Below are 15,483 nucleotides of genomic sequence, written 5' to 3' on the forward strand. Positions count from 1 at the left end.
AATCTAATGCTTTGATATTTTTGTACAACGTCGAATTGTTTAACTATATAAAAATGATTCGTGTCCAATTTATTACTGTGATAGTTCTTTCTGTTCAGTAAGGTTATTTACAGTATCATTCCCTTTGAAGAGCGGAAAGCATGATCGCAGTGTTGCGCATTATGGGTGTCAGCAAGAGAGAATGAGCTCTCTCTCTCTTGGGGTCAGCCGACCGCTTGCTGAGAAAAAAACGATTCCGTTTTAATGACATTTCACGAGGCAGAACAAGAACGAGTTTATCTTTATAGTCTGAGATCAACGGTAAGTACGAGATTGAGTTTGAGAAGAACTTTGTAATAATTTCCAGCCCGCTAGCAGCTGAATACTTACAAAACTCTCTACCCGGCAGTTCAGATCAGACTGCTGTTGACCCGCCGTCGCCAGATTAAACAGTCACTTAAGAGATAACTAAAATGGTTCAGCAGTGCCAACCACTGACAGCACATTGTGGACTTCTTGTTTCAAACTCGTAGTCAATTATAGATGAAAATATAACTCTATCCTAACCCTGTTCAACAATGTCTGCCCAATTTTTAACAGATTCAGACGAAGCCATGACCCTCATTAACCCTTGTTACTAATGTTGCGAAGAACGGATTGATCCCGGTATCCTAGATATGTGTGATGTAAAGAAGCAAAAATGATAACAAAAAAACGTATCACCAAAAAAACTAGCCCTTTTTTAGAACTGAATGCCAAATGAATTTACTTTTAATAAAATACTTACTAAAAATATGCACTAATAAGTTTGTGAAAGGCATCGCCCAGTGTCAAACTGATCTTAAAAACTTTTTTTTTTTTGGCTCGAAGATTCCTGGTGAAATGTCCTTCTACGAAGCTTTTATCGCCGGTAATTAACCGTTTCCAAAAATATTAATTCTGACATAAACATCCGACCTTTGAATTAGGTGATACTGGCCTCAGTGCTCTTACGATAAACGTTGTCTTTCCACGGTGAAACTAACTTTCTTGTTTATTAAGTGAAGTCAGTTATGTTTCTTCTTATAGCTAGCGGTGGCTTGTCAATAAACGGCTGTGTCAACATTGATCTGAATCATGACTGATAGATCTGTAGGAATGAATTGCTTACATTTATTTAATTTTTTACTCATTTTTGGTCCATCGTAAAACAGAATGAGCCCGACTGATAACTTAGCCCACCATAGTAGGTCGCGTGATAACAAAATAAGCTACTAAGCAATCTAAAGTGTACTATCATGATAAAAAAAAATCGAATCTAGAGTGCACGAAATACATTTTTGGATCACCTAACGTTATTTTCCGACACTATCAAATGATAAATTACAGCTGTTGCAATTTCTCAAACTTCGCTTACTGGCATTCACTCTGGGGTGATTTCATTAGCATGAAGAACGTCCATAGCCTAAGGGTAAAAACGTATATCATACACGTCTTTAAAAGTCTTTATGACCAAGAAAAATGATTCGTCCCTTACGAGATGCATGGTTTCGAAAGATAGTGTTTAAAGGGAGAGTACATGATCAAATCATGAGTTGTTAGAAATTTGCCAGTTGTAACTCGGGGCATTAACTAACTCAGTTTGACTGTCTGTCTTCTTACCGTATTGGTTGTGTTGCTTGTTGATTGTACGGCGTTCACATGGAGCCGCTTCTGCTTCTTTTATACATTCCATGGTGATAACTATCTCCAGTGAAGTTAACACAGAAATCAGTAGTGATTTCATCGTGTTACAGCAGTGCTGATGATGAATTCCTTGTCGTAGGCGTGAGTAAGCGTAACGAGGGAATGAGTGTCCTGTAATGTACAGCTGAAACTTAAATGCAAACAAAACATTTTTAATATGTTTATAGTGTTCAAATCCCAGATTAATTTGCATACCTCAATTGTCTACGTATAGTAATTGATATGAAACACTTATACTGACGAGAAAGTGGTTATTGGGGCGTGAAGGTCGCCCTTGACTTATGCCCACGTATAGAGGCTTACACGTACAAGCCTCTTCCGGCAATCCGTCCGGCCGGTAAAGTAGTCAACAATTCAGTTTGAAGGGTATAGCATTCTAATGTGACGGATAAAACGACATTGAAATCAAGGCAAGAGTCTTTCAGGCCATAATTGTAATAAAGTTGAAGAGTACCGTGTATGTTTGCTGTGGTCAACAGATCATAAGAAAAATGGCACCGCAGTAATGATGAAACTGAAGGCACGTTTTACTCGTTGCCAAGCATCTTCACTTTTACCTTTTACGTGTTGCCAGACAGACTACTTTTCCTAGTTTCCGGTTATTTGCATCAAACTCCCGATAAATTTTCGATTTCCGTTGAAAGTTCGAGTCATCGAGAGTCGACTGTAGAACTAAACCATTATATCATAGAAGAATCAGTTTTTATACACAGCCGTGGTGGTAGTAGTAGTACTAGCTGCAGCAGCAGTAGTAGTTGTCAACATTAATTCGGGTCTTAAACTTCTCCGGCAATTCGAGTGAAACAAATAACAAATAGCTGTAGATGAGATTATGGGCCCGAATATCAAATGAAGACGTCGCCCGTGTCAGTTTCCGCCAAATCTGATGTAAAAATTTGAAGAGCCCTTGGTAAACTAGTTAGTCAATGATCCTCTCACAGAAAAATAGATCTGAAATAATACTGTATTAATGCGTCTTTGTTAGTGTTAATTTATTTTTTAAAAACGTTGACGACTGAATCAAGTCAGACAGAACAAAATAAAAGAGAAATTAACGCGAGAATATCGTTACACATACATGGAAAATCAGTGAAGTTCCTACGGGAGAAATACCCTAGAGATATGATACGGATGCTTTATAGCCTGTGCACGCAGAGGAGGGATGGCATGCAGCACGCGGGGTTGCACGCAGTTCAGATCAAACCTCGTTCCTACTTAGATGACCCTGGGAACGTGGTTCAGCAGATGATTATACGTTTCTGTGAATCTACCTACCTACCCCTCCCATAAGCCAACATTAACAGTTACTCCTCACTTAGAGCAAAATGTTGGCTTAGGGGAGGGGTAGGTGGGCAGTCCTCCCAGAAAAGTATAATCATCGACTAGCTCACTTTGCCAAGAAAACTAAGAAACCATTGCGTGAGGATTTAAAGAATCTAGAAATCCGGTCCACCTGTGCGGTTTTAATTCATTAAGCCGATGTTTCCTAAAAGCAACATAACAGGAAAAGGGAGGTTCCGGTTGAGTTTGATGACCCACTGAGAAGATACATTCAGAACTGATACATTTGCACGAATAGCGTTCTTGAAATAGCTAAGAAAAAATATATGTATATTTGCTCCAGCAGTGAGTATTTCAGGTCTTACTCGGAATTTTTTCCCTCCTCTACTGGACACTGAGTTTCCATTAGATTCTTTTTTTGTGGAGGGCGTAGGAAGACTAAAAGTAACACCTTCGTAGTTCTCAGGCTCAGCAGGTTCTAATCCTCTTAAAATGTTCATGAAAATGTGTGTTTAAGTTAGGTCTTTTTATCGTATTGAATACTATTTAATAACTTCCTGCTATGAAAAACCTGGAAATTGCCTGTGTCAGAGCCACATTCAGTTGATGAGGACCTCAACAAGCAGAACAGGTGCCCGAAGAAAATGAATAGAGTACGCCGCGCGCGCAATCAAGGGGGGCGGGGCGCACTTAATATCTTTTGTTTATGATTTATTTGCCTTATAAAAACAGTTTAGAGCGGTTTTCACTTGACTGTCGAAAGGGATTGGTTTTGGTTTTGGTTTTGGTTTTACTACGCCCTTTGGTTGGCTAGTGTATTTACTTTGGTTTTGGTTTTACGACAGTCAAGTGAAAACCGCTCTAGTACACAAGAATAAAATGAATATTTTAATCCAGTTCATGAACATCTTGCACACTTGTCGATACCAATCGCTGCATTTCGCCGGGACATCCGCTTAAAGTAAATGGATGATTAGGTGTCCCCCACGAACTCAAGTGTCAATGTGTTTAGCACGCAAGCACTTATTTCAGACACGACACTGTTAAACGATCTTTTCACTGCTTCTGCTGGAAAAGGGACCGACGTTTCCGTGTGGTCGTCCCAGCCATACGCAGTGCCTTTCTCGGTTCTCTGTTGTTTTAAAACCCTTTGTGATTTTGGGAATCGAACCCGCGACCACCCACTCTGTAAGCTTCTATAGACTAAAACTCCACAAACTTGCCGCGGTTATGGATATGTTTTCTCGCCAAATATTCATTCGCGGAGGCCCCGCGCCCCTCCCCCTCCCCCAAAGCCCAGCCCCTCACTCTTTTACCACCATTTATCTAGCCGAACTTTTGAAAACGTGCTGCTCGAAAAGGCCCAGAATATTCGCACATTGAGAATTCGTAGGAAGCTTGCTGTCTTGGTTGGTCTCATCATCAAACTCAGTCCCTGCGGGGGGGAGGGGGGTGATATGGCCTTGAATTCTCTGCTTAGAGCTTGCTTAAGTCTCAAGCTGCCTCTGTCATGTAGAGCCTTAACGCAGATAGAGATGGCCAAGTTGAGAGTGTCTTTTTGATGAGGGACTTGAATATTTCTTTGCTAATCAGGAGAGCCACCTTACAAGGCTTATGGGTAAGAGCTGAGTTTTTTTACAATATTTACTTTATTTAAATCAAGTTGGGCTCTGTGGCCTACTGAGTAGCCAGCTGGTGCGGTTTTCATAAATTCGGCTAGATATAATTATATATTTTGAAATCCCTTACACGTAATTACCTCAGTGAAGCCTGAAAAGATATGAATAAATAAATTGCCAATCCCTAGCTGTCTTATCAGCCTTGCAATCAATTTTGTTAGTGTATTACTTGAAAAGATATCCCTGTTTGGGCTGGGCCTCCCCGTGTAGCCCATTATAGAGAAACCCCCCTCCCACCCACCCCGGGAAAGTAACCTCCAAGAATTTCCATATGGGAACAGAGTCGACAAAACACAGTTAAACTCGGCATGTCACTCTTAAGCCTGGTTTTCATATGTCGGGAAAATCCTAGACGATCGGGGATTTCAGTGTTCCCCGACTGTCCCAGATTTTGCCCACTAAAAACTCGAAATCGAATATATCCCTGATCATTTAGGATGGACGGAGACAAATCTGGAGAATCGAGAGCGTTTCTATTTTCCCGACACGTCCCAGATTTCTGCGATGGTCGGCGATCATTCCCAACAAATGAAAACTGAAATTTGTACCGTCGGAGACGTCGGCGATGGATTTCTCTCATTACCAACCCTCTTAATTGTTGGGATCCAGTCTCCCTATCATACATTTGTGTACAACATCATGAAATTTCAATTTTTGGCGCACTTTCCGTTTCTTCACGCCAACTTCAATATCGGGAGTATCTGGGACAGACTTCTAGCGATTCAGATCCGATCAAAAAGTAAAATCCCTGATCGTCTGGGATTTTACCGCCATATGAACTGACCAGGCTAGGGCAGGGTGGATTTTTTTATAATCAGACAGATCTACCAGATATTTTCGAACTCAATTACGTCATAAACTAGGCTGTAGGCTTTAAGGGACGGACCATTAGAAATAATAGGCGGGGGGTGAAAAATTTTCGGTGCATGAATTTTTCTTTTAAGCCCACTTGTCTGCAATTTTTTCTTCTGAGGCACAAGCTTTGTAGGAATTTTTTCCCCACACTGCACCTTTCTTCTTAACTGTTAAATCGTGAAAAACATGGAAGCAATGTGTTTTTCACCAAGGACAAGGAAAAATAACAAGCGCTTAAAGAAGAGCCACAAAGAGAGTGATGATATCCTCTGAAGTCGGGAAGTCACTTTTGACTATCCATACAGTGTGGTTTTATTTAAATATCTTATAAAGGCATAGTGGTTCAACTTTATCCTTGGTCTAATAGTTTAAATCTATCCTTGTTTTGACCTAGTTTGTCATAAATTAGCATATGAAATTAATCCAGGGACAATTTTAAGAAAATTGGCAGCTGCTCTTCATTTTGTGCAATATAGATTATCCCAAAATATAATAGTAAGATTACTTTTTCATGCGTTAATTCGCCCTTGGCGCCTCAATTGCATCTGCAGAAATCAATAAGACTACCGTAAAATTCCGAAAATAAGCCCCGGGGCTTATTTTTGGAGGGGCTTATCTACGGAAGGAAATTCGCGTTTCAAAATCGATTGGGCTAGCCTTAAATAGTTGGAAGTAAATTTACCGTTTTTGCTCAGTTGTTTTACTTTGTATTTGAGGGCAATTTTCCAAGTACAAGCACCCGGGGGCTTATACTTGGAGGGGCGATTTAACGGAGGGTTTTTTGCGTTACAGGCTTGGGGGTCTTATATTTGGAGGGGCTTATACATGGAGGGGCTTAATTTTACGGTGTTCCCAAGGTGTTATCCCGGTTGAAACATGGGAGGGCCAATTAACATATTATAAGACAAAAGAATACCTGCCAGTTTGGAATATGGTGTACATATTTTGTTATTTTGTCTGTCGTTACTGTTTCGGAAATAAAAAATTATATACTGTTATTTATTGGTGGAAATTTCCTCTTCAAAATTGAGCCAGAATATCAATAGTTAAAAAGCAGTAACACTTCAATTGATCCAGTATATTTTGTTATTTTGACTATTGTTACAATTTCATATTAAAACCAAAATTACCCTGTCAGATATTTATTGTTGGAAATTTTCATTACACAGTTGAGTCATAATATAGATTGTTATTATTCAAATATTAAGAAACAGAAGCACTTCAATGCATCCAATATACATTTTGTGTTTTGATGTTAGTGTTTCATATTAAAACAAAATTATACTGTCACCAAGAGATCCCGGGGGGGGTACTCCCATACAATAACTTATACGGGTATGTGCCGCCCAACGGGGTCGTGATTTTGAAGCTCCTGATTTAGAACGGGGTATCCATTTCAGATGCGTTTTCTAGAACGGGGTATGATTTCGAACGTATGAAAGCTCCCATTTTTCTAAGCAGCCATTTGACTTGTTTTATTCAAGGACAGATTGCTTTTAAAAATACGGCTCAATACGTTAACAAGCAAACTGTTGTACTCTTGTCGCACCCTAGAACGGAGTATAAAAAATTGGCCCATTTCTAGAACGGGGTATCAGTTTTAGGGCGAATTCTAGAACGGGCTATAAAAAATTGGCCCATTTCTAGAACGGGGTATCAATTTTAGGGGATTTTTTTTAGAACGGGGTGCCAATTTGGAGTCCCGGGCGGCACATACCCACCCAAAAAATACCAAAGTGCCCCCCCCCCCCCCCCCGCAAGAGATCATAATAGGACAGTGTCCTATTATGGCTCTTGACTGTCATTTATTGTTGAAAATTTCCATTTTTAATCGAGAAAATGTTATATTTCTTATATTACTTAATGTTCTATCAAAAATATTTTGAAATACATTTTATATCTGGAGAGAGACATATATTTTTTTATTATAATTATTTGCGATGGCAATATCAGTGGTAATGATGACTGTGTAGAAAGCAAGCTCATTCCTATTTGATTTGTTGTATTAAGAAATATAAAACAGTTATTTTCAAATAAAAGTACTGAAGCACAAATTAAGAAATTAATTCTCTGAATGAATTGTTTGAATTGTTTTATGTTTCCTTCCCCCCCTCCCCCACCCCTTATCCTATACCGAGTCTAAATGCTATGCATGTCCCTTCCTCTGCAAGAATTTTTTTTAACGTATGGCACCGTTCGCAGGACTGATTTTTTTAAAGACAAGTTTCCCTTGTAGGAATTTTTTGGGGGAATTGTCACCCCACCTCCGGTTATTTCTAATGGTCCGTCCCTAATTAAAAGTGGCGGACAACAGCCTTCTGTTTTCGGTTTTGTTTTTGCTTTTTTCCAGTTTTGTTAGGTGAATCGTTTCGATAGAAACAAAGGAAGGTGTGTAAAACGGTAAAGGTCTCTTATTTTCCCGCCCTCAGCATCCGATCAGTTGTCTTTCTCGCTCATAAATTAAATAATGAAACTTAACTTTTAGTATGTTATTTACGCTCGGAAAATTAATGTGCGTAACGCAAGTCAAAATTTCGCGACAGCTGTTGCTGCGTTTTCCTGGTCTTTTAATAGAGTCATTATAGAGAAATTCGTCGTGATCAAAAATTCCAAATATGTCACGAAATGAAGGGAATTTATAATATTTGAAACAACGGTCTTTTAGATAAACCAAGTGACTCAAACGTAAACTACAATGGTTGCGAATTTCTCTGATGAATTGCCGTGCGTGACACGGGAAAACTTCGTGACGGCGTTTGGTTTCGAAATCTTTCTCGGAATCGAAACCGAAGCACATGGAAATAGAACTCGTCCAAGGGGGATTTTGCAATCACCGAGGAACGATGGAAACTTTTCTTCGTGTTTTCCAAGTTATTTTGCTGCTGTTTGTTGCTGTTCAGCTGGCGGACGCCTTCAACAAGACAATTTACGTTTCACCAAAAGGCAAAGATAAACAATCTTGTGGAAGTAGCGATTCGCCGTGCCATACACTAGATTACGCGATCTCAAGCGCTCGCCAAACTGGGGCAAATTCCACGCAGATATCAGTAGCTAGAGGTAGTTACAAGCTGACGAATAGCTTCAGTTTTAAACACTTAAACAACTTTGGACTGTCAGGACAAGGAACAAAACCAGACGATGTAGAAATAATTTGCAAAGGCAACGCAAGTCTGTCATTTGTTCTTAGCAACAATATATTCGTGAAAGGAGTCACGTTACAGAATTGTGGTGGATGGCGCCCTAGCTCGGTCAGTGCTCCAAAGCCTTACACCGGGCTAGATGGAGTTAAATTCCGTGTTGCTTTGGATTTTCGATATTGCAGGAATGTTCAGCTATTTAACGTCAAAATTTCGTTGTCTCCAGGGCTTGGTGTTAACTTTTACGATGTTGGTGGTGTTGTAAATTTTACAAATTGTGTCTTTGCTGACAACAGAGCTGCGAATGACAACGGAAGCAAAGCAAATACTCAGAGAAAATCGAATGAAGAAGGGTTGCACACCAAACAGATAGAAAGAGTGTACTCAGGAGGAGGTATATACTTGGCTTTAGATCCCTATGGCCACAACACTGTCAACATCACTCCAAGCGAACACGACTCGTATCAGCACAACAACACATTTGTCTTCCAAAATTGCAGTTTTCTCAGAAACGAGGCTGTGTGGTCGAATGCAAGTATTGCAGCTGAATTTGTTGACACACCAGAACTACCCTTTAGTCGTGGCGGTGGCTTGGCAATTTTTTTTCGTTCAAATGCCAGCGGATCGACCATCAGTATAGATTCTTGCCTTTTCAGTGAAAATCGAGCCAGCTGGGGTGGAGGTGTGAATGTTTGGATGGGCGAAAAAACACAAAATAACCGTCTCGCGGTAGAAAACACAAAGTTCGAGAACAATAAGGGGTATCAAGCTGGCGGTGGTGTACGGATGAGTAATTTAATAAAAGAAACCCAACAACTTCTCAATTTATTTACGGTAAACAACTGCTTATTTGTAAACAATACTTCTGTTTGGGGTGGTGCTACATCAATTTTCGGATCGTCAATACCGGGAAAGTGTGCCAAGCATACAGATGCTGATTTAACTCAGTTTTCTTTTAATCGGTGCCGGTGGACTGGCAACACAGGGACCGTGGGTGCAGCTCTTGGAGCCTTTCTTAAAAACCAGAACGAAGATCAGATTGGTCCACAGGCTCCATACCATACAAGCTTTGATGGATGCACCTTTCTAAGCAATCGTGTGCTCCGATTAAAGGTCCTTGTGGCAATTGGAGAAGGGACACTCTATAGCGTTGAAGTGCCTCTTATTTTCCGTGGAAATGTGAGCTTTCTGGATAATTCTAAGACAGCTGTTGCTTTAGATGGGGCGACAGTAGAAATTTACGATCATGTTTACTTCATCAACAATGTAGGATTGAGAGGAGGCGCCATGGCCATGTACGGACGTTCCAGAATTATTTTTAACAAACACTCGTACGTACTTTTTCAAGGGAACAAGTGTGATACCGGTGGCCAAGGAGGTGCTTTATATATTGATGCTCCCGGGCCTCCACTGGTCGGTTTTAACGCAACAGGGACAAACACTCATGGCTGTTTCTTTGCTTACGCGCTTCCTTCATTAGATTTTGATGACTGGGAAACAAAGGTGATCTTTCGGGGAAACCAAGCTCCGTTTTCGTCTGGGAATTCAGTCTTTGTCACGACATTGAGAGGCTGTCGGCGAATCGGTGAACCTCGGCAAAATAACTCCGTTCTTCGATGGAAATTTGTTGAATTTCAGGACCAGTATGGCAAACGTAGCTCTTTAAAGAACGAGGTCGCCACAGACCCTGTAGACATACAGTATGACACTGCAGAATGGAACGTTGCCCCTAGTGAACGTTTCAATGCCACTGTACGACTTCTAGACGAGCTCGGTAATTCTGTCGTGGGCATCATTAATGTGGAAGTCATTCCTCTCCATCAGTCATCCAAGGTCAGTCTTTACTCTGCTTCGAGCATGTTCGTTGCAAATGATACCATTTCCCATCTCGCGATGGCTGGAAAATCGGGAGAAAAATTCTCGGTAGAGCTGAAATATATGGGGAAGCAAATTTTAACGCAAACTATATCTGGTCTTTCACTTAAGCCCTGCAATCTTGGTTTTAAGCAAAAAGGCTCGTTATGTGTGTGCAGGGACTCTACAGAGCGTGGTATCTCTAGGTGCAAATCGGACGGAAAGACATTTTATCTGAAACATGGTTACTGGGCAGGGACAGTCAATAACAAATTCGTCACTCACTTTTGCCCTACTGGATACTGCAAGACCGTGACTCGTGCGCGTGAAATAAAGTTTGTTTCTGGTGATGTGTGCAGTGACGACAGGGATCAGACAAGTATACTTTGCGGAAAATGTAAAGCCAATCGCGCTGTGCTTTTGGGAGGCGAACATTGTTCCGCTACGTGCTCCAACTGGTACTTGCTACTGTTGCTTTTATATGGACTGATCCTTATTGCCGTAGTTATGTTTATCATGCTGATAGATCTTGATTTCTTCACGGGATATCTGAATGCCTGGCTGTATGCGTATCAGGTCATGAAGGTAATAACTCCCGATGGATTTGCATTCGATCCCTTTATAGAGTTCATCATTGGTCTGGCCAATTTCCAGTTCAAAACAGGTTCAGGTGGAATCTGTTTTGCCGCAGGGTTAGACGACGCAGATAAGTTGGCGATAATGTATGTGTTACCGACGTACGTCCTGGTGGTGGCAGTTTTGTTAGCCCAAGCTGTAAGCTACCATCCCAACTGGTGCTTTAGCAAGAAAGTTAGAGCCGCTCCTATTCGCGCCGTCTGCACCATCGTTGTGCTTTGCTACACTGACATAACAAGAATTTCACTCCGAATCCTGAATCCCGCTTCGATTGGATCGAAAATTGTGATGTATTCACAGGGCAACATCGGCTTCTTCACTGGAAAACACATTGCTTACGGAATCTTGGCCATCCTGTTTATCGTATTGTTCGTGGTGCCGTTTCCAATGGTTCTTCTTTTTCGACCCTTCCTGACGCAGCGTCTCCGCCCGGTACTAAATCTCAACCGGTGGAAGCCGATATTTGATGCCTTACAAAATTGCTTCAAGGATCGGTATCGTTGGTGTGCTGCCTTCTATTTTCTCGCCCGACTTGTCATTTATGCCATTGCAACGCTAGTGTCTTCAGGTCCAGTTAAGAGAGCACTGCTGGAGAGTTGCTGTGTTTTGATTCTTCTCATTATTGCGTTCTTGAGGCCTTACAAGGAAGCCAAGGACGTGAAGGAAGATGAGGAGAGTTACGATTGGATTAATAAGTCAGATGCAGCCCTCCTGTTTACCCTCACACTAATCGCCTTGTTCAGCTCTCCTTTTGATGGCATGTTCAAGAGCACTTGGTCAGGCTTGCGGGTGTTCGTTGATATATTGGCTTATATTCCTTTGTTAGTGTTGGGAATGGTTGCCATTAGAATTATTAGAAAATACCGCGAAGCCAAAAAGCTTCGAGAGGCAAATGAGCCTGAACTCTCTGTCAGTGAGCTGTCCGAAGTCACTGACGACATTGTTGCGCTGGGAAATCAGGCCTGATAGCAGCCAGCTTACACAAACTCGTCCCCAGGAAAAGTACAAACGTTCAAGAAGATATCATGTGAGACTTTTTGGCATCTGTTTTTCTCAACACAATATCGCAACATCGTCAGTTTACGTATTTCAAAGTCTGCTATGTTGGATTCAATTTAACGTTTTACGCAACCTCGTAATGCAGTAGCCTAATCCCAGTTACTTAATTTGAAGTGCTCAGATTTAGATTCCGGGTAGCTAAACCAAACATGTTTCGAAACATTTCATATGTACTGGTGTCATTTGGCTGATTCTCAGTTCAAGTCACAGGGGCGGATCTAGGGGGAGGGTGCAGGGGGTGCGCACCCCCCCCCCCCCTCCTGACCTGCGGTTTTCTAATACAACTGGTATTCTGCAAAAAAAAAAAAACTATGCGGTTTATTGGTGTTGAAGTAGAGCAAGAGACGAGTGCACCCCCTCGTAAAAAAAAATGCTCGATCCGCCCCTGAGTCAAGCTGTAAAAGCCTCGGCTGGTTGGCTGGTTTTGTTTAAGGTGTTAAATGCCAATGTTTTTGTTCCAATTAATTGCGCAAACATTTTATATATAGGCCTGATTCTCAGATGTTTTAACATTTCTTAGGCACTGCAAACAAGAACATCAAGTTAAAGACATATCTACTGAAGCTCAGTGTAAAAACCTGGTTGACTGGCTTCGTAAGAAGTTAACAAGGAAATATGCAAATGTTTTTGTTCCAAATTAATTGCTCAAGCAGGTGCACAACGTAACGCTGTGCATGTCTGATTGTTTTGTGTTTATGTCAGCGAGAGTCCCCAATAGCTTTTAATATTTCGGGGTCCGGGATTTGCCTTATTTGAGGGCCGGGATTCGGAATTTCAAAGCAAAGTAGGGGTGAGATTCGGGATTGAAAGTATACAAGAAATGCGGGATACCGAAAATAACCACTGAGATTACGGGATTGAGTTAAAATTTAGGTCGGAATTAAGGGATCAAAGAATCCTATTGGAGATCCTCGTTTACGAGTACGAAAAAGTAGAATGATTTGGCTTTTTGAGCATAAAGCATTAAAGAAGTAAAGATTAATAAAACTTGAAAGCTTGTTTTACATTGTCATTATGACAGAAAACATAAAGGACAGGGTTTTTGGGCAATCGAACATAAGAAAGTATAGCTGCTTAGGTTTTTCGCGGGCTGCCACAAATGTACCGCGCTCTCTCGTTCCCAAAGAGATATAGGAAAAAAGGTTGACTTCCACTGACGCGTTTTGGCAAAACACGATAACGCACGTAAATTTTTATCACGTAAATAAAATAGAGGCAAGATAAAAAGTGCTGAGCTTAAACGAGAAGTTGAGCGAGGTTCAACTTTTACGCTTACGAGCGACCTTTCATGCATTACCTCTATTTTATTTGCGAACGTAAATTTTACGCACGTAAAAATTACGCCACACTGGAAATCAACCCCAAAGTTAAACTACGAGTAGTCGCCCATCTTTCCTCAGGGATAGTAGAGCGAGCGAAACGCGAGCGCGCGTGTAAGTTACCCCACGCGAAAAAAGACGACACGCCTCTTCTCTCTCCCCACCGGGTGTCGCCTATTCTCGCGTGGGGTGATCTTCACGAACTCCTGCGTTTCGGCCGCTGTACTGTCCTTGAGGAAAAATGGGGGACTACTCGTCGTCTACCCTTAAAGAAATAGTTAGAAACCGAAAGAAGGAACCAATGACGTGAAAAGAGAGAGAGAGATAGAGAGAGATAAAATCAAAGGACTTAGTCTAAGTCCCGTTCATAAAATCGAACTGAATCAAATCCACTCTTTATTAACCCATTACTGAGCCCTAAGAGTGATCAGCATCAAATTTCTCCTTGTAATATCAATGCAGAGTGATCATGAGAATGACCGACAGATCACACAAGACGAATTTGCTTGATATTTTATCAACCTCTCCCCACTACTTCTGTAGGAAATGAATAGGGACAACAAATGAGAATTCAAATTTTGATCTTAGGGTATTACCTGGCAGAACCGGCCGGGTTCTTTTAGTTAAATTGCTGACTTTTTCAGGGATTCGATTTACGGGACAGAACCAACATTTAGGGTCTTAAAATAACTGACTAATAGAGATACTCCTTTTGCACTGCAAGCGGCTAGACCTTCGCGTGGCTCGGATGACCACGTAAAATGTCGGTCCCGTCTCCAGTTGGAGACGTAAAAATAGTGTCCTCAATTAGTACTTTCGTGCTAAATACATTGACAAAATCTTTTTAAAAAGTGCCCTAAAAAAAAAATGGCGAAGGTTTGAGAACGAAATGAAATTTCACGTTGATTTAAACAAGAATAATTGTCATCATTTAAAAGTGATTTCCTCTGATATGTAAGACACAGGGGGTTAATTAAAAATGAAATCGAAAGTACTTTAATTTTTGGATTTTCATCTTCTTGTGTTTAAGATATACTCAAATGGAGATCAGCGAAACAGATCACATCGTTCAGTTTTGATGCTATTTGTAACGTTTTATTCCAGTTCTAAACAATAAAGTTAGGTGACAATCGTTATTTTTGCTTGGAAACATAAACTTGAACTTTCTGAGGAGTGCAGGCTTCATGAAGACAGTAGATTGGGGGAACCTTAGGTCCCTTTGCAATGCTCAAAAGATTTTGCTTTAATGTGGTCACGATCTCAGAATGAGTCTGATTGCCATTGAAGAAAAACTCCTTGAATCCATTTTTTTTCTGCCTCGAAGGACCGGCTCCACCTGAAAATTGAAGAGAGACCCACATCATTTAGTTGATCCTACCTGTCCCTTTATATAGTTAATTGTTCTAAGCTGCCGAAAATGCAGCTGTAACTTGCTTCACTGAGAAAGGTAGACTGCACTGTTAACATCTTATGATTACAGAATCTCCAAACAAAAAAAGACCCTTCACCGCCTATAAACAATTACAAGGAAACAACCATACTACTAAAATACAATAATGTCCAAGTATTCAAAGCTTTATCTTAAAGAGAGATGGGGTGAACATGTGCTAAATATCTAAACGTATTTTACAGCAGGTAAGAAATAATTGGAGGAAATGTAAAAAAGGTGTTGTAAGACTATGGTCTTCTCTATATACATGACGTATGGAAGGGCTAAGCAACCGCATTTTCTGGGTCCTCTTCGACTCGTCCCCTTCTCTCGCTCCGGGATACGAGGATGAGCGGACCCTGGAAACTACGCTGGGGGCCGGGTACAGAGAATGTCCCATATTTTCTTCTTGCTGACCATAGTACCTATCAAGAAATGAGATGAGTCTTAAGTAAGCTTTGTAAGTGTTAGAACTACACTATGAATCACTTACTGGAACAATTTGGCCAGGGAAGCTGATTGACTCTACG

The 15,483-nt window shown here is 40.9% G+C and overlaps 2 protein-coding genes across 2 annotated transcripts in view; one reads left to right on the plus strand and one right to left on the minus strand.

Moving 5' to 3' along the window:
• LOC140948604 (hatching enzyme 1.2-like) overlaps window positions 1-1,870 on the minus strand; it is a 10,411-nt gene extending 8,541 nt beyond the window's left edge. The window contains exon 1 of the mRNA XM_073397870.1: window positions 1,621-1,870. Within this exon, the coding sequence (XP_073253971.1) occupies window positions 1,621-1,744 (124 nt within the window). The 5' untranslated portion in view covers window positions 1,745-1,870. The remainder of the gene's footprint in view (window positions 1-1,620) is intronic.
• A 6,226-nt stretch (window positions 1,871-8,096) lies between these two features.
• Window positions 8,097-12,846, plus strand: LOC140947619 (uncharacterized). Its single transcript, XM_073396765.1, has one exon. The coding sequence runs from the start codon at window positions 8,315-8,317 to the stop codon at window positions 12,110-12,112; it is 3,798 nt and encodes a 1,265-aa protein (XP_073252866.1). The 5' UTR covers window positions 8,097-8,314; the 3' UTR covers window positions 12,113-12,846.
• The last annotated feature ends 2,637 nt before the right edge of the window (window positions 12,847-15,483 follow it).

The sequence above is a fragment of the Porites lutea genome, chromosome 9, assembly GCF_958299795.1.
Source record: "Porites lutea chromosome 9, jaPorLute2.1, whole genome shotgun sequence".
NCBI lineage: Eukaryota > Metazoa > Cnidaria > Anthozoa > Scleractinia > Poritidae > Porites > Porites lutea.